The 19,517-nt window shown below is 34.8% G+C and overlaps 2 protein-coding genes across 2 annotated transcripts in view; one reads left to right on the top strand and one right to left on the bottom strand.

Moving 5' to 3' along the window:
• The window catches only part of LOC140054653 (soluble guanylate cyclase 88E-like), a 42,825-nt gene that overhangs the window by 1,466 nt on the left and 21,842 nt on the right, over positions 1 to 19,517 (top strand). Inside the window, exons 2-4 of the mRNA XM_072099727.1 lie at positions 1,575 to 1,820; positions 2,844 to 2,941; positions 7,718 to 7,907. Coding sequence (XP_071955828.1) covers positions 1,575 to 1,820; positions 2,844 to 2,941; positions 7,718 to 7,907 — 534 coding nt within the window. The remainder of the gene's footprint in view (positions 1 to 1,574; positions 1,821 to 2,843; positions 2,942 to 7,717; positions 7,908 to 19,517) is intronic.
• LOC140054657 (uncharacterized) lies at positions 10,264 to 18,904 on the bottom strand. The gene is made up of 5 exons (XM_072099731.1): positions 18,750 to 18,904; positions 17,115 to 17,325; positions 14,961 to 15,143; positions 14,323 to 14,534; positions 10,264 to 13,960 (listed from the first exon to the last, which is right to left on the bottom strand). Exons 1-5 carry the CDS (start codon positions 18,759 to 18,761, stop codon positions 13,733 to 13,735), a joined length of 846 nt encoding a protein of 281 aa, XP_071955832.1. The 5' UTR covers positions 18,762 to 18,904; the 3' UTR covers positions 10,264 to 13,732.

Here is a 19,517-nt window from a genome sequence, read left to right as displayed (position 1 = left end):
TCGTAAGTTACGGGTTATTACATATTATTCATTTTGTTTGCATAATACCATCTCAAATAAAAATGTTTACTTAAGACAGTGGCCATAATTATTATTCTTCAAACAGTGTTATACTCAATTAATGTGTAAATTATTATGTACCAGAATAATATTATTCGTCACTACATCGTACACGTAATCGTTACCCATTCTTTGGAACAAAACTACGACAATTTATTGGACTATAAAATGTAATTGATGCGTAACATTACCACATCTTGAGAGTGTGTTGTTTCCACAGAATAAATTAGTTAAGTTAACTGACAAGGGGTTGAGGAGAGGTTGACAGACACGCATCATTAATAAAAGGCTCGCGTTCTTGGTTCGTTATTGGTCAAATTACTTGCGTTGCGTTTACGCGTTGCGTTCTAGTGGGAACCATGCCTTTTTAGTCTTCAGGTACAGACGTGGGATTTTTTTTCTCTCTTTTGTGGTTAACCACCACCTTATTCATTCAATCTTTCATACATATTTTTTTCACATTTCATTTTCGTACATTAAATTACCGTTTTCTACTTTTTTTCGTTATTTTCTGATTTTTACACTTTTAACCTTTATACATAGTGTTTTGATTATTATGCATACAAATAACATAAAACTCCACACTTTGTACATAATATAATACATTTTAAAATACAGTATATTTTGGAAACGTATGTCATGTCATTACATAAATACAATTCAAATATGGATGCCACTTATAGGCCTAGGTTACAACATGCCTAGTGTTTTCATATCTTTTAAAATAAATTTAAACTGAATCCAGAGATTCTGGCATTCAGGTTTTTTTAAGCTCAGTTAGAATTTTAATTGTGTATATGACGTACATGGCAATTGAGTGGGAATTTTATATAAGAGTACTACATTTCAAATAATATGGCAGCTTGAGTTTACCGACAAATCTCAATTTATTTATAAATGAAAGAGTAGGAACCTTAAAATTAAAACAATGACCAGTCGACTTTTTCGTATAATTATTTCAGGATGAAGCTTAAAAAAACACTAATTTTAAAAGAAAGTCCAGATTCGTTGGTAGTAATGAAAAAAACAGAGTTGGAACTCTTCCTACAATTTCATAGGATTTCATAGGAAGTTTTTTCGATTGAAGTCGTTTCACCTGTTAACCGCTCTGAAAACACACAGAACGGGAAAATAGGGTGGTGCAGCATTGTATTATGACTAATGCTTACCTGGATGGCAACATTGTGAAACTACTTTAATGAGTATTTGTGGTTTTGAAGACCAGCATTTGTCCAATTTGTTCTTGAAACTATTTATGGACTGAGCATTGACAACCTCTATTGACAAACTATTCCATTCCTTAATTGCTCTTAATGTAAAGAAATTCTTCCTTGTTCTCGTCAAATATTTTTAAAATATAGGAAATTGGAACAGATTCGAAAATGATTTACTAATGATGATGGTTGTTGGTGCACGTTATCCATTGTCATCAGGCAGCTGCATTTCTTCAAGCTTCACTAGTTATCGTATTTCGTTAAATTTAACATTTCCTTTTTCTTTCTTTTTAAATATAGGACAGCTAAAAGAAGTTGGTCTTCGATTCTACAGTATAGCAATCGATGTTAAAGTTATGAACGAGTTCAAAAAAGACAAAGCTTATTACGTAATATTTCGACTTACATTCGACAACAAGGAATTCTGTGAACCCCTTAACAGTGATTTCCAGAAAGGTGTTAGAGCCAATATACGCTCCAGTATACTATTGGATTTATTCCCATTTCATATTGTTTTTAACTCAAAAATGATGATTAATTGTACAGGTAGGTATGTTTAATTATTAGATTAGCTATTAGATTAAAGCTATAAGATTATAACCCATATTAAGAAGACACCTTCGAGACACAACGAAATGTTCCCTTAATGGGGGTGTGTAACCTTAGTGGGGGGCCGTAGATACAACATACTTCCCCATCGTTCGTTTCACAAAAAGTGTGCCTTTAAAGATGTATTAAAAACATTTTTTCTTGCATTTTTGTTTTGAATTGAATATGCAATTTTAATGTTACATAATAGTTATTCACTTTTACTAAAAATTGGATACAAAAAATATTACCTGCTAAAAAAACTGTACTTTAAAGCAAAAAATAGTCATGTTTTTTAGGACCAATACATCTTTAATAGGAATGTGCCAAATGATGGTATATTATACATTCATCAGTGACATTATTACATCACATTTTCTTACCAGCCTTATTATCTATGTTTTCCTGTTTATTCTCGTCCATCCCGTTTCTACTATCTATTTGTCTTCGACAAATTTATGTAAAAAAAAGCATTTAATATTTTATTGGGGGAAATACTCTCAACTCATCGATCTTTATTTTATTTTGTATATCTTACAGGTGAAATAATATTTATATCGTCATAAACATGTTTGTTACATTTTACAGCTTTTTCACTTTTTACACAAAAGTGACATTTTACAAAATTAATGATCATTTTGAAAAATTAAATTATATGAAATGATGAAATATTATATAAAGCTTCGTGTCAAGCTAACAGGTCACGTGTTATCATAATATTTAAAAATAAACAAAGAATTAACGCGCTAATATTATGATGATGTTAAGAAATGAACATGGTTAAGAAATGAATATGATAGAAATATTACCTATTTTAAGGAAAGAATACGTTAAGAAAAATTAATACGCTAAGATATGAGTACTCTAAGAAATGAACATGTTAATGAATATTTTAAGATATCAACATTATGAAATGCCATTATGAAATGAATATATGTTAGTAATAAACGAAATAAAACACCAATATTTTTAACATTACAGGTCGTGTTCTACACAGTGTTCTACCAAACCTTATCGACAAGCCGATGAAGGAGCATTTTATTCTGGTGCGACCCATAACAGAATTCACCTGGGAAACGGTAATCTACAAATCTTCTGTTTGAGGCCGTGTTTCTGCAGCCAAATTATTATCGGTTAATTTCTTAATCAATAAAGTGCGCATGGTCAGTTATTACCAAAACAAACAGATACCCAATCACAACGCAACAATTTGTCCTTTAGGTCAAAGGTTAAAAATAATCGCATTTATCCGATAATTTTTTGATTTGAATGAGATAATATTATCGGTTAATTTTTCTAGAAGTGGAATCGGTTAAACCCCGTTTCCACAGGCAGTTTATCGGTTAATTATAGGTTAATTTTTATCGGTTAAATTTTGGCTGCGGAAACACGGCCTATATAATCCACAGCATCAGTTACTGTCACATCAGTTTTGTCCCATGGCGTAAGTTGTCACAGTTTGATTTGCGTTGTCTTGTTGTTGTTCGTCTTCAGCTGTCAATCAACACCGGTTTTTGCTTGATCGGTTTCTATAACAGCATGTAAACAATAAAACAACAAGATGGCGTACGATTCAATAACAATTTAAACTAAAGACCGCAATTTTGATATCAAATTGTTCCCACAACTCTGTGTCCCACATTCTAAATCCCCTCTCTCAACTGATCCGCCTACCAACGCTATAAAATAAACACAAAAACAACCAATATGCCTAACCCCTGAGAAAAAGCAGGTGACTAAAGCCATGATTAGAACCAAAGACCATGTCATTAGTTAACCAAGCATGCGAATCATCCGGCTGAAAATTACTGGCGAAAAATATACCGTATAAACATTACTGGCACGGTACTATGACAACCGATACAACATAATAAGACAACAGTGTAAATAAGATGTTGCTTCACATTCCTCCCGCTCACAAATCCTAATCATTTTCTCTGTCGGGATATAACAGATATGCCTATATTTCTGTTATATTTTACGCATTTATGATGTACAGTAACAGTGGCGTAACGCAGAGGTCCGAGGCCCTGGTTTAGGAACCCAAAGTGGCCCACCAACGCTAGAGGCCTCGACCGTTTTTAGCCCTTTTCGACATATTCTAATGCCTGTATTTTCCTCTGGGTACTGCTCTGGGGCCCCCATAAGCTCCGGGGTCCCTGGGTTTAGCCAGTGAGCGCTCAAAGCCGTTACGCCACTGTACAGTAAACCTATTTCTGTGCGTCAGTATTATGTACCACCACGACTCCTCACTTTACGCAGGATAATAGGCCTACCTGGTCATTGACACCATCCGACAGATAATAATGTTAACAAAGTAGGCCCTACGGGTGAAAATAAACATTACAGTCCCGTTACTATGACAACCGATACATTAATGACGACAGTGTAATTACTATTATTCTCTGAAAATGATTGACTTACGAATAATTACCTTTCAAATACATTATTCCAATTGAAAGATAATTACCACGTCTCCATTGCAATTGCTTTCGAATTACTATTACAATTATTAACTATCAACAAATGTACGCATTTCCACTGTTATTTATAGGCCTATGTACTAACTAAAAGGAGAATTTTTCAAACATACGAAAAGCTTATTGTCTCTCCATTGAGATCCACTGATAACCACAACATTTCATCTTTTTTAGTAATTTTCCTTTCGAATTTAGACGGAGATGTAACACGGAATTTGCTGAAGAAGTTTTATTTTGGAATTCCGATTTCTGCTAATATTCGTGGGTTGAATTCAAAGAAACTGTTGTTAAATTATTTTAACCTACAATTTATTTTAAGAGTATACTTCTTATTTATCATGGGGGTCCGATCTGATATCAAATCAAACGATTGTTACTACTGTAAAAATATAAAAATATTTGTGAAACATTGGCGTCACTTTTTATTTTGGAATTAGATTTCTACTAATATCCGTGAGTTAATTCAAGAAACTTGTTAAATTATTTTACTTATTTTAAGAGCATAACTCTTAATTATAATGGGGGTCTGATCTGATATCAAATCAAACGATTGTTACTATAAATATAATAAGAATTTTTGAAACATTGTCGTCACTTCGACGAGCAGTGATATGGAGCTTGCCTCAATTTATTCTCTTTCGAGTTATTCTCTTCCGCCATGTTTGCCAACATGTTATTTTTTAATATTAATTAAGCTGATTCGCCGTCTAGACTTTGAATTGCAAATGTGTGTAAAGCTCTGTCTACACTAGTTATGTGGCCAAATATGGTAATGATATGCTCAAATATGGTAGTGTTATAACATCATCATGTGGGCATATCATATTTTTTTGTCACATAAAGTTTGATATTGTAGACAGAGCTTTACTTTCAAAAACATATTTTCAATAACATGTTCCCTTTGTCATCGAAAATCAGTTAATTTAATTGCCTTTGCATGATGCACGGATCACGCATTTCTAAAAAACATATATATTAATCCTGATAGATCAAAAAAAGAGAGGAAAATGAACTATGAATTAAGACAGGAACTTAGAACAAGGAAGTAGTATGTGAGTAGTTTAAAAAACCTATTTCTTTTCAAATTCACTCGTTTGATTTTTGCGTTGCTGTTCTATTGTTAGTCAACTGAAGCTATTGTTAATTGAAAGGCTTGTTACATAACCATTGCACCAAACTCGAACACGCATGCTTGTAATGAAATTAGCCTAAATCTCAAACAGAATTAAGACACACAAATATATATATATTTTTTTAACCGGAGAAATCTTATGTAGGAGAATTTTACAGTAGGCGGAGGTATGCACTCTCGAAGTGGCTTTCTAGTTTGATACGCAATTGTCATACATCGATGTAATCATGAAGGACTATATAATTCCTCCATGATGTAGGCCTAATTATGCACGTTCTGTTCAGCTGTTGCAGAGGACGATACTAAAATGAATGATTAGTCTAAAACTGTGGACTAATTTGATAGAAACTATTAAAGATGTATTGTCCTCCAAGAACATGGAAAATTAAAATTTAATAAAACAGACTTTGAATGGGTCATTTTGTAGTTTTAATAAAGTTAATCACTTGCGTATACAAAAATCCCCCCAAAATGTTTTCACTTATAGGGCCTAAAAAGACAACATAAACGGTTAAATTCAACCAAAAACCAATTGGCTGGCAGTCAAATTGACTATTGTTTGCTTAAAATTACAGTGACGTGATAAAATGTCCAGTATCGTATAGCAATTGATGTAGTATCTACTTAATTGATGAAGTATCTAGTTAATTAATTAACAACAGATGATACTATCAGAATTTATGCATGGAAAATAATAACTTATTTCTCTATGACTTAGCAAGTAAGAGTAACTCTCTAATTTTCAAACAAGCTAAAGAAGATTAATAACTTACGGTACAGCAACGGCCTTCTCATGGTGAATGGAATTCTACATCGCATAGGAAACCGACATAGCGAAGTAATATAATTTGCATATCCAGGTGCATACAAGATTACCGTATATATTCGTTCTTAGAGGCCCGTTTAATCGAGTGAGGCGGTTTGTTTGCTTTAGCGTAATATAATAAAATAATTCTCTTTAAATATGAAAAACTACAATCAATAACAAGTAGTGATAAAATACAGTAAAAATTCCATCAAAATGCTTGGTCAATATAGATCATGGAAGTTAATGAATTCTACTAAAAATATAAATGTGTATATTCATGTGGCGGGACGTTTATTTGAGGGAAAAAATGAAAAAAAAATTCCAAACGATGTTCTATGGGGGCGTTTATCAAAAGTGGGGCGTTTATTAAAAGTGGGGCGTTTATTGGAGGGGGAGGGAGCGTTTATTCGAATAAATACGGTAATTGTGTAGGCCTAATTGCTCATTTAAAAGAATGACATATAATCTTTCAGAGTAGACACTATATAAAATGATTAAATATTTTGTCATATACTGGTTAGGAGCATTTTCTGCTTACAACCTAAATAGAAATGTATTTATAGAAGGAAACCGAAACGTTATAGGCCCAATCCTGTCAAATATTAATTAGTTTAAAGCAACATGGGTATCAATTGTTTCTGTTTGCTAAACCGTGGAATGGAAACCAAAGGCATTATGTGTCCTGACTCTGTCACTGCCTTCCGAGAAACTGTGTGGACACAACACTGTAAAGATAGTGTTTAGATCTTAAACATGTATTTTGTACCCACATTTCCGACACATTTAGCCTTAAACATGTTCTACATTCTAAACATGGAGTCTGTATCCAATTCAACACATTTTTTTTTTATTTATTCGGTATATAAAAATATATTACAAAACGACAGTCAAGGACTGAAATGAATTTTATTACAAATGACTAAAAATTAGTCACATCAGTGACGTGTTGATTGTTAAACATGTTGAGCAATATAAAGACACGGTTTTAAACGTGTTGCCATATGTGAAGCTCATGTGTGGAGTTTTTTAACTGCCATAGTAAACTCGTATATGCACACAACGCTAAATATGTTGACTGCTAAACAAGTGGAGGAAAACAACATGTAGCAATAAACACGTTTAGGTTTTAAAAACGCTAATGTAACTACGTGTGCAAAAAGTGGGTAAAAAATATATGTTTAAGATCTAAACACTATTTTACAGTGAATTCGATACTTTTAAACAAGGCCCCTAGGCCTACCACCATTTACGTTGCTAATATAATATAGAACACCCACAAATACAATCACAAAAAAAAATCTATATTCAAACTCAGTTACTCTTTCTATATTTTTCTAGACAGTTTTCTTGGAAGATCTAATAACACTTATCTTTGATTTAATTATTTTCTCTTCGCCGTCATTTAATATAAAGTGTTGTATTTATTTATTGCCAGATCTCAACGCACACAAATAATATATTTGAACTGAGTTCAAAGACTTTAGTTGGTAAACCGACGCAGACAAACGCCGTAGCGTTAAAATCAATAGAAAATGGAAACTGTAATAAACCAGTCAATTGTGACGTCACTACAGAAGAAAATGATGAGAACTTGAAACCGCCTACATTGATGACGGACGATATGGGTAAGTAGGCCTACTGCAAAGTTATTTTTAATCTTTATCAAAATGTCATAAATAATACATTTTCTATGGCGCGCCAAGCTGTCATTTATTCATATTTGATTAGAGATATCTTCGATTTTTAATAAAGATATCTCTATTAAAAAATCTTAGTTTAAAACTAAGATATCTTTATTAATAAATGCCAGGTTGGCGCGCCATAGTTTTCCGATCCTTGGGAGGGCTTCTTTCGACCTGACCTACGGGGGCTCTAGCACCCTCGTCGGGGAATTCCACCGCGTCGAGAAGATCCTGGCGCCACCACTGATTCCAATTCGTTTTCAAAACTCTGGTAAATGATAAAATTGATTTAAACATGTTAAATTTGTCTTTTGTGTCGTTAGTTTAACTTGTAACATAATCAGTATGCGTGTAGGCCTACACCGTTTATCAATTTGAAAAATAAAGAGGCCTACTATTACTAATTAAAGTTACGAACAAGAACCAGTCGACCAACGGATGGAAAAAAATTGTAGATAGCATTGTTTTATAGCCTTCAGTTTACATTTATCATTTTTTCATCAACATAATGATGTCAATTCATTCGATCAATTTCATAGTATAAAATAGATTTGCCTCAAGGCTGGAGTGTATAGTGTCCCTTTTTTATGTTATCACAATTCATTCGATCAATTTCATAGTACCAGCCGGAATTTTGATTTTTGTCCGTAAAACTCGGCGATTCCAGCAAAAGTATATGTATAACACGCCATGTATGCAAAAACTGTTATCTTTTTACCAATATTAAGCTGAATCACCGTTTAGAATCTAGATTAATAGACTTGCCCCAAGTCTGTATTTAATTAGTCCTTTTTATGTTAGTCCATCAGTCGGCGTTTCAATTTTTGTCTGGAAAATACAGTTTCTAAACTCAAGTATCATACGTATGAAACGCCTTATGTGCCAAAATATTTAAGTAGAAACACAGTCTAGCTATATACTATCTATACTATTAACTATAATAGCTGTTATTTATAATAATAATCACTTTATTTTCAACAAACACAAATTTGACAATTTCTGCTAAACCATGACATAAATTGAAAAAGAAAGTGAGTGTCACTTTGATGTGATGACGTCTCAAGACACAAATGAGCTGTCAATCATAGTTTTGTCTTTGTCGACTCTTGCATGGAAAAAAAAATTAGCTTTGCAAAATAATAAGTTGTAACGCATTTAAATGGCGCGCCCTCTTTCTGGGTTTTGTTTATACGCACAGGAATGCTTAACCTCATTGTTTGAAACACTTAATTTAATTATTTCCAGAATCCAGAAACATTTAGATTATAGAAATTATTACATAGCAAATCACCTACTATAAGTGTACTAAAAGCTTTCACGTAGATTTAAACTATTGTGTGACGTTAAGTGACGTCATAAACAGAACATAAATAGTAGGTGCGAGGTGGAAATGCTTGTTTTTAATAACTATGCTCACTGGGCATGCGCATTTGTCTGCACTTTTTACTTAAAGCTTAGTTCTCACTTGCGACGCAACGTAACGCAATCTACGCAACGTAAGAAAATGCCCTTCCAATCATTGCGTTTGCCTCCACCTGCGTGAAATCAAACCTGCGATTTTTACAACAAAGGTGCGTCGTCGGTTCCCACTTGCGATTACGCAATACATCACTTTGGGTCGATACGTCGCTGCGTTACGTTGCGTTGCGTTCTAGTGGGAACCACGCTTAATCTAGAGCAAACATTTCAGTTCAGTATTGCAAACGCTTGGTTCCCACTAGCGACGCAACGTAACGCAACCTACGCAACGTAAGAAAATGCCCTTCCAATAATTGTGTTTGCCCCCACCTGCGTGAAATCAAACCGGCAATTTTTTGCAGCACTATTGCTTCGCCGGTTCCCACTTGTGATATTATTACGCAATACAGCACTTTGCGTCAAAACGTCGCTGCGTTGCGTTCTAGTGGGAACCACGCTTGTAAGCTTGGTTCCCACTAGAACGTAACGCAAGGACGTAAACGCAACGCAAGCGTTTTAACCAATGACAAGCGAAGTTATAGACAAGCGAATAAGCCATCGCTTGTGATTGGTCAATTCACTTGCGTTGCGTTACGTCCTTGTGTTGCGTCGCTAGCTAGTGGGAACCACGCTTAATGCTGAACCGGAGAATATAATACATTTCCTTCTGCACTTCAGAACTTTTCAAACGTTTGTTGTCTAATATCACTCATGTCTGTCCTCATTCATGTGGAACGGTTATGGGGGTTTAAGAGAAGAATGTCCCCGATATCGGTGAAATTTATTCGATATTTTCACATTCGGATTTCAATCCAATAAAACAAAAAGCAGATACAACATGTAAATACATTTATTTTATTAAACCGTATACAACAATACATATTCCTAGAAAATCTAATCACTTATCTTGGATTTAATTAAAGTTTTTACTGACTCACATAATGGAAGACGAGACTGACATATTTCACAAAAAGAGACGCATTTTAGGCATTAGCTGGCCTAATTATAATAACAAATATAGATTTATATAACAAACGTGAAAAAGTGTAGCAGAGTGACATGGTGTGGACCCCTTCCTTGCTGATATCCCAACACAAAGAGCTCTATCCGAATCAATGAGAAAGTCAAGAGAACCACCCAAAACCACATGAATAACAATTATAGAAAATGATACGAAATCAAACCTACGATGTTTGCAGCACTATTGCGTCGTCGGTTCCCACTTGTGATTACGCAATACAGCACTTTGCGTCGATACGTCGCTGCGTTACGTTGCGTTGCGTTCTAGTGGGAACCACGCTTTAACAAGATTTCTCCAATCAGCAATTATGGTAACTCACATTTTTAATACTTCTTTTCAAACCGGTATTTTTCCTGATTCTTTTAAAATAGCTAAAGTCATCCCTATCTACAAGAAAGAAGATCCTCATCATTTCAATAACTACAGACCAATCTCCCTACTTCCTTGTTTCTCAAAATTAATTGAAAAAATAATGCATAATCGAATTTCTTCCCTTTTAACTAAACATAACATTTTATTTAAAGGCCAATATGGTTTCAGGAAAAGGTATTCAACAGATCTTGCTTTATTAGATATTTTTGACAAAATTACAATTGCCCTGAGTAAAAATGAGTTTTCTGTTGGCATTTTCCTTGATTTATCGAAGGCCTTCGATACTATTAACCACGATATTTTAATTCATAAACTTTCAAATTACGGTATCAGAGGCCTTCCTTTAAAACTAATTAAAAGCTACCTTTTCAATCGTGTTCAGTTTACTTCCTTAAATAATTTTAACTCTTCCTATTCCCGTTTAACCTGTGGTGTTCCCCAAGGATCGATTTTTGGACCACTCCTTATTCATGATTTTTGTTAACGATATACCAAACAGCTCTAAATTACTAAATTTTATCTTATTTGCTGACGACACAAATATTTTTTTCTCTCATCCTAAATTAAATACCTTGTTTAAAATTGTCAATGATGAGTTACTTAAAGTTTCAAATTGGCTCAAACACAATAAATTAACTCTTAATACATTCAAAACGAACTATATAATATTTTCTAAACGTAAAATTTCAAATTCTTTAAATGAACAAATATACATTGATAATAAAATGATCAAACGAGTTAATGAAACACAATTTTTAGGAGTAACCATAGATGCCTCTCTGACTTGGAAACTACATATAAATAAAATCAGTAATCTAGTTTCTAGAAATGTTGGAATATTGAACAAATTAAAACATATCTTCCCTAAAAAAACCTTATTAACCCTTTATAATACTTTAGTTTTGCCTTACCTTTCTTATGCCAATTTATGTTGGGCAATTATTCTCGATAAATTTAATACGTTATGCCCCTGGACAAGTCTAGAGAAAACTCAAATTGACCGCCTTTTTAAACTACAAAAACGTGCACTTCGGATTTGCGCGGGAGAATCATTTAGAGCCCATACAAAATTACTTTTTAAAAGATTTAACGTTTTAAACATTTATGATTTAAATAAATTACAAGTTGCCTCATTTATGTACCGTTTATCTAACAATTTACTGCCTTCACATTTTAATGCTTTATTTACAAGAATTGACGAACGCCATTCCTATAAAACCCGATCCTCTGTTAACAATTATATCCTTGATAATTTAAATGTTAAGGCTCGACGATTTTCTATGCATTATTTTGGTCCCAAACTTTGGACTTCACTCTCAAATGAACTTAAACAGAAATCTTCCTTTTCTAGTTTTAAATCTAATTTCAAACACAAAATGGTGTCAGAATATGCTACATAATTTTTCGCCGATCTTTTATCCTTATTTATTTGGTGGTGATACATGGCATTAAATCCTTCACCCTGGTATTCAATAATCTCCGCTACATTGTATCGTTATACTTGTTATTATACCATATTTAATTATATTTCATATTGTACTCTAATTGTTATCATTATCCCTTTTATCATTATATTATATAATTGCCTGGTTTATCTTAACTTCTATAATTTAAATTTTTTTATTTTTTATTTTATGTACTTTCACTATTATATATTCATATTTTAGTCTACTCTGTAGCAATGTTAGTATACTTATAGGCATACGGGAGTCACGACTTAAAGTTCAGTGAACTTACTGTGACTTCCATCCACCCACATTTAATATATGTTATGTAAATGTAAATGATATATATATATATATATATATATATAAGTGAGTGGAAAAAAATAAATAAACGAAATAAAATAAACGAAAGCTTGGTTCCCATTAGCGACGCAACGTAATGCAACCAACGTAACGTAAGAAAGTGCCCTTCCAATAAATGTGTTTGCCCCTGCGCCTCGTGGAAACCACGCTTAAGGTAAAGAGTTCCCACCATGAGCACCGTTTAAGGGCACCGACGACAGCAAACTACACCATCAATATTGTAGGCCTACTCTCCGCATAAAAAAATCCTAAAAGTAACAAAAATCGAAACTCGCCGTCGTATATACAAGCGGATTGTTGCTGTCAAGCGATGCTTCGTACAGAGTTCGAGTAGGAAAGATTGCGAAATAAAATTGCGCTAATCTTAAAATTAAATATAGTTGCATCATCAGTGACTTCATCAGCATAGTTGTCGCCATTTGGAGCGCTTTGTTTGTTATTCAACAACTTATGGCATTACTATATGAATGCATTTAATTGCACCCTTGAGGAGTTTTTCAAGCAGTTATTTGATTTTCTTTTATAGAATCATAATATGCTATTATCTATCTCTGAACTGTAATAGCCAGCTGTGGCATTCACATCTCTGTGCGTTTTGATAGGTTGTGTATTGTTATTTAACTTAGTCTCACGGGGATCGAGTCTACCTGTCGTGGGACTTACGCACAACATTTGCCCAAGCTGGGGGCAGACACAGCATTTTTAAGATTATTTGTATAGGTGGAACAGCTGTGTTTTGTTAAGAATGCCGCTATAGACTTGGTAATGTAATATAATCTAAAAATGTAGTGCTATATAATTTGCATTTTAAAAACACAGGCGTGTAAAAGGTTTTTTTTAATCAATACTGTATTTTTAATATTCAGATGCTTTCTATAAGGCTTTTCTCATCGTCACTTCTCGATGGATTAAGCTTTACTCTAAATATAACACTGTACTAACACTACTAAGAAATGCTCATTTTGTAAACAATATAATCATTAATAAGAAATTAAAAAAAATAAAAACGTTTTAATTAACATATACCTCATTACGATTTTGTAAAGACTGTAAATCGTGAATGCCTACGTCACCAACCTACTCTGAGGAGGCGATCACCAATAGGCGGCCTATGTCTCTTTCTCGTACGACGCAAGTCTCATTGCTGGTCCATATGCCTGCAAGTCACTGAGCAGGTCTTTGACGAGAAGAATATTTGTGGTTGGCTGCACGTAGATAGTGACAATGCACGGGTTTCCCCATGGCGGCAGATCAACACTAAGTTTCAAGATGCGTTGGTTTAGTGACGGGTTGGCTACGCGACCGACTTCGTACCAGCTTCTCAGACACATTGCTTTCTAAAAATAAAATTATCTTGTCAAACATTGCCATTATAGTGTTTAGCATTATGAACCAAAACGTGACGCTGATTTTCTATTAGATTTCCAACTCGAAGCGACGTTTTTCCCCTCTGGGCATTGATGGAATTGGTGTAGGCATACGTGACATCGTAATGAAGCTGAGATAAAATGTCTAACGCACGTAATTGTTGTACACTGATACCAGTCCTAGAATGACCCAATATTATATAAAATACACAGTACACCTGTTCAAGTTTCACTGTAATAGCGAAAGCTAATGGCTATGTTAACTTTCCTATACAAAATTATATTCGTAATAATCATGGAAAACAACTTTATTTCTCTATGGTATAACTCACCCCAAACCAACTACACATCTTGAGAGGCCAACATGCTTCTTGGCTGTCAATGAAGGTAGTCATGGAAGCTCCAACTATGGCATCAAGCTCAACAGCTCGTACGTTCTTTAACGGCAAGAACTGATAGTGGAATGCATCACCTGCTTCACAGTTTATGGAATATTTACTAGGTTTTTTTGTACTGCCTGGAGGAACTGCAACAACTTCCGTTTCTAAAATAATTCAGACGGTACATGAATAGATAACGATACTACAAAACATGATAATGTAATTCAATCTTCACATTTAGTGTAAGCTTTATTTCGTTTCTTTTTACTTGAACAAATATTCAAAACATTCATTCTCTATAGAAAAACATTGAAAACAATAATGTATAAGGTAAATCATTGAAATTAGGGCGCTTACGGTTTGCAACGAACCACGAACACGACATACAAATTGATGTCGTCGGTCGGTTGTCGTCCGGTCGTCGTCGTCGCCTGAACCTAGAAACCACAACTGTGTCGAGGAAATAGAGGAAGAACTTCCCAACTTTCCCCCATGCGCACAATGAATGACTTGTTCGCAATCGAAAGCTCGATAGCATCTTAGTGATAACCTGGGCTAGCCCTTATCAAAAGACAATGTAAAACACATACTTTGAGTGCCTTCGTTAGACAGCATAATCAGTCTCCGGTTTGTGAGGAACAATCTGCCTCGTGTCATGGTTTTCTTAACGGGTACAACTGGAAAGTTTGGACTCGCCAATAACTCAAATGTTATGTAGTCATATGGCATGAACTGTCGGTTGGCCAATACGATCTCATTATGACAAAGCGTGTCTATAAAAAAAAGTAACGGAAAATGTTTAGTGTTATGCACCCATCGCCGCCTTTGCTGACTTTCCACTAGGCGAATTTGTTCGCGCGTGTCGAAAGCGTCAGCTTATACGCATGCGTAGAGAGGGATTTGGAAGATGAAAACATGAATACGCATGCGTATAAGCTGACGTTTTCGATTCACGCGAACGCGAACGGGAAAATATGCCTGTTTTCCAGAGGAATTTGTTCACGCGAATCAAGTGTCAGCTTAATTAATACGCATCCCCATTCGTTATTCTTATTTTTATTTTACAAATCCCTTTCTGCGAAATTTTCGCTTCGGCAAAATTCGAATAGTTTCTAATAAAATTTCTTGCAAACATAAAAACTTTTGCTACACATCAACAATCAAAATGATAGAATGGGTTTATAGGCCATCGTTTGTAATATACTCACTCATGCACAACCATGAGAAGAAGAGCAGACGATAAATGACCTCAGAAGGTCAGAAACGTTTATAAACTAAAGAAATGTAGTCCAGTAATATAATAACATAATATGTGCATAGTATGCATTACGTACGCACGCTTTCTTTTTGTTACTGGTACAGTATGTTTTTACTCCTAATTGGCGTTCCATACCGGGGAATTTCCAAGTTTGGCAACATAAGTCAATATAGCGTTTCTGTGAATTTTAATAACTCTCTGGTGTTCATAATTTCTGTCTCGTTTAATAAGGTATTAATGTAGGGGTTTAGAGAAGCGAGTGACTGGTTTAAGCTGCCGAGATAACAAAAAAATGTCAGCTTAATACGCATATGAATAGGCCTAACGCATGCGTTATTGATATTTTTATTTTCCAAATCCCTTTCTGCGAGTTTTTCGCTTCGGCAAAATTCTAATAGTTTCTAATTGCTCCGCACAGAGTTTAAAAAAAAGGAGTTACGGATTAACTAGTATAGTCGCTTGCCGTGCGTCATAGCATGGATCTAATTTACAAGCCCATTATGGGCATAGTTACTGTTTATTCCTATTTATGAATGCATACCTAACATCCATGTAATGTAATGGATAAAAAGAAAGTTTAAAATCGTCCATATTTCCTGTCCGGTTTCTATTCTAAATCCGGAAATCGCGTTTCGTTTTCCAGTTTTCTTTCAATGTTATTATTAGCAGCCAGAGAGCTTTCGAACCCACTCAACCAGAGGATACGGCAAATACACGGATATAAACTCCTGCAGTGAAAATCCTCATTTATAACATTCGAGGTGTCAATTTTGCGAAGGCATTGAAGTGGAACATTTCCCACACAAGTAGAAAGTCAACAGCCCGTATTTACAAATTTTACAAGTTATAATTGATTATTTAAGAAGATAAGAATATCATAGCTAGCTTATTAAGGGAATAGATAGTACAGGTATTAACAGTTGTAATGACTATAAAACCATTGAGTTGTAAAATACAGCGGTATAATGATAAAACGGTATGGTACAAAAGGGATAATAGTTAATACCGATACTTATTCGTTTCGTGGAAGAAGGCGAACGTTCAATATTGCTTTGATTTGCCTGCGCCGGTGAAACGGAACTAGTGTGAACCGTAGTAACACTTAAGCTTGGTTCTCATTAAGCGTGGTTCCCACTAGAACGCAACGCAACGACGTATAGACGCAAAGTGATGTATTGCGTAATCACAAGTGGGAACCAACGACGCAACAGTGCTGCAAAATTCGCAGGTTTGATTTCACGCAGGCGGGGGCAATCACAATTATTGGAAGTGCATCTGCTTATGTTGCGTAGGTTACGTTGCGTCGCTAGTGAGAATCAAGCTTTAGAGACGCAACGCAAGCAAGTTGACCAATCACAAGCGATTGTTCGAACAATCCATCGCTTGTGATTGGTCAAATCACTTACGTTGCGTTACGTCGCGTCTCTAGTGGGAACCAAGCTTTTAATGCAAACGTCGGGCGCCCAATAATTCTGTTCTGACTTACCTGCCATAAATTGCTCATAACTAATGTTTCCATGGAGGTCGCTTCGCAGGGCTTCAACATTTTGCGCTAGTTGGGCAACAGTCCTGTTTAATTCTTGAGTCAACTTCTGGCTACTTTTGTGAACGCCCGGAATGGAGTTTACGACGTTTACAGAGAGTGGATCATAGTGGTAAACAGACGCATATCCTCCGCTTGGTTGAGTCATGGCAATCTTTGAAATAGAAACATAGTCCGTTTATTAATATTAGGCTCTATTTTTTAGCCGTTTTTGTCGACAGGACCACAATGCAAAACAAGTTTATTTCTACTTGATTGTGTATTATCCTGTATAAATATGTTGCTAAATAAATAAATAAATAAATAAAAAAGCAGTAGGCCTAAATGCGCCGTGATATCGCGTTCATGCCTAAACTTCCAAATTTCAAAAGGATAACACGTAAACCGCGCGACAAAAGTTACATATTTACTAAGTAGTGCCTATTTTATGTAAGTTTGGTGAAAAAGAACTCTAGGGTAACAATCCTGACTCTTAACTGCCCCTTTATAAAAGTGTAATTCGACCTCATCTGGAATACGCAAGCTGTATATGGTAAGGGCCTTTCTGATTTGGATAAGCTTGAAAGAGTGCAGCGTAGGGCCACTAAAATTGTCAAAAAGTTAAGAGATAAATCTTACGATCAGAGATTAAAAGAGCTTGGATTACCTACACTGAATTACAGAAGAAGGAGAGCGGACATTATACAAGTGTTTAAAATTATCAAGGGCTTGGATGATATTGAAGCCGAAACCTTTTTTGACTTTAGAACAGTAGAACAAGGGGCCATCAATTCAAATTAAGAAAGCCAAGAGCCCGACTGAAAATCAGAAGCCACTCCTTTTCAAGTAGAATCGTCAACACATGGAACAATCTATACCACACTAAAGTACAAGCAGAAAACATAAATGCATTCAAGGATCAACTAAACCAGGGAAGAGTTAAATTTAACTCTTCCCTGACTAAACGAAGGCAGAGCAATGGGAGATAAATTTTGCTACCAATTCTAGATAAATACAGAAGAAATGGAGGGCGTTTAAAAGGCATTTGCCTTAATCATGAGATTCAAGTAAGATTCAAGTAAGATTCAAGTAAGATTCAAGTAAGATTCAAGTAAGATTCAAGTAAGATTCAAGTAAGATTAAGCGCAATGTATAGCATCAATATAAACACATTGATATCACGAAAAGTTACGGTATATAGAAAATCATAGAATGACATTGAAGATAAGAAAGACTGTAAAGACATAATATTTAGGCCTAATTGTGCTGTTTAATTTCACTTAAGGGTATTTTGCGCGATCCACATATCAGAGACTGGCGCATTATTCACACGAAATTGCAAAAATAATACAAATACGTACAATTTTAAACTTAGTCTTGTGCATCTATCCTCACGCTCGAAAGAAATAATTATTACGATTGAACGTGTTATGTACGGCAGGTCAACGGGGTCTTTCGTCTGGAACGGAAGCGCTACCCACCCAAGGATAATACAATAAGGAGGAAGTAAAATAATGACTCAATAACCACGGTGGTTCTGGCCAGTGCCCTCCCATACGCCATGCCTGCATACGCCCTACTCATTCTACAATCACTTACCGATGCTTCCATATGATTTTATATTTTAATGAAATTTCATCCAAACATGAAAAATGCTGCTGCACATCAACAATCAAAATGATAGAATGGGTTTATAGGCCAGAGTCTGTAATGTACTCACTCATGCAAAACCATGAGAAAACAAGCAGATGAACGACCTCAACTACGGTGCGCCAGAAAGGTCAGAAACGTTTATAAACAACTCTGTAGAAATGTAAAACTCCAGATTTATTCATTGTTCGAAATGTTTTAAGTCCAGTAATATAATAACATAATGTGTGCATAGTATGCATTACGTACGCACGCTTTCTTTTTGTTACTGGTACAGTATGTTTTTACTCCTAATTGGCGTTCCATACCGGGGAATTTCCAAGTTCGGCAACATAAGTACCTGGAAACGAGCCAATAAAGCGTTTCAGTGAATTCTTGATACTTCCCTGCTAATGGTATTCAAAATTTCGTTTAGAGGAAAAGTGATTGACTAGTTTAATCTGATTAGAGATAAAATTATGGTAATACCGGTCATGGTTATAGGCCTACCCACTAATTGTATCACCAGAGCATGTACCTAGGTCCACGGAGGTAATATGGAATTATAAATTGAATTTACAAAATGTTATAGGACTACCATTGATGAAGTTGATTAAATTTTAATAATAAAAAATAGAACATAACAAAAATGTGATAATAATGAAAATAATGATATGATAATAAGATTTATGGTGATGGCATTACTATGATATTAATGTGAATAAAAGTGGTGTTTGT

The sequence above is a fragment of the Antedon mediterranea genome, chromosome 7, assembly GCF_964355755.1.
Source record: "Antedon mediterranea chromosome 7, ecAntMedi1.1, whole genome shotgun sequence".
NCBI classification, from domain to species: domain Eukaryota; kingdom Metazoa; phylum Echinodermata; class Crinoidea; order Comatulida; family Antedonidae; genus Antedon; species Antedon mediterranea.
This window is presented reverse-complemented; position numbering and strand designations above follow the sequence as displayed.

What these genes read in the sequence shown, in the direction of transcription:
- LOC140054657 (XM_072099731.1), bottom strand. An exon ending in GTCTAACGAAGGCACTCAAA is followed by an intron (nt 14,535 to 14,960) that starts GTATGTGTTTTA and finishes GAATTATTTTAG; the next exon opens with AAACGGAAGTTGTTGCAGTT. An exon ending in AGATGTGTAGTTGGTTTGGG is followed by an intron (nt 13,961 to 14,322) that starts GTGAGTTATACC and finishes TTTTATTTTTAG; the next exon opens with AAAGCAATGTGTCTGAGAAG.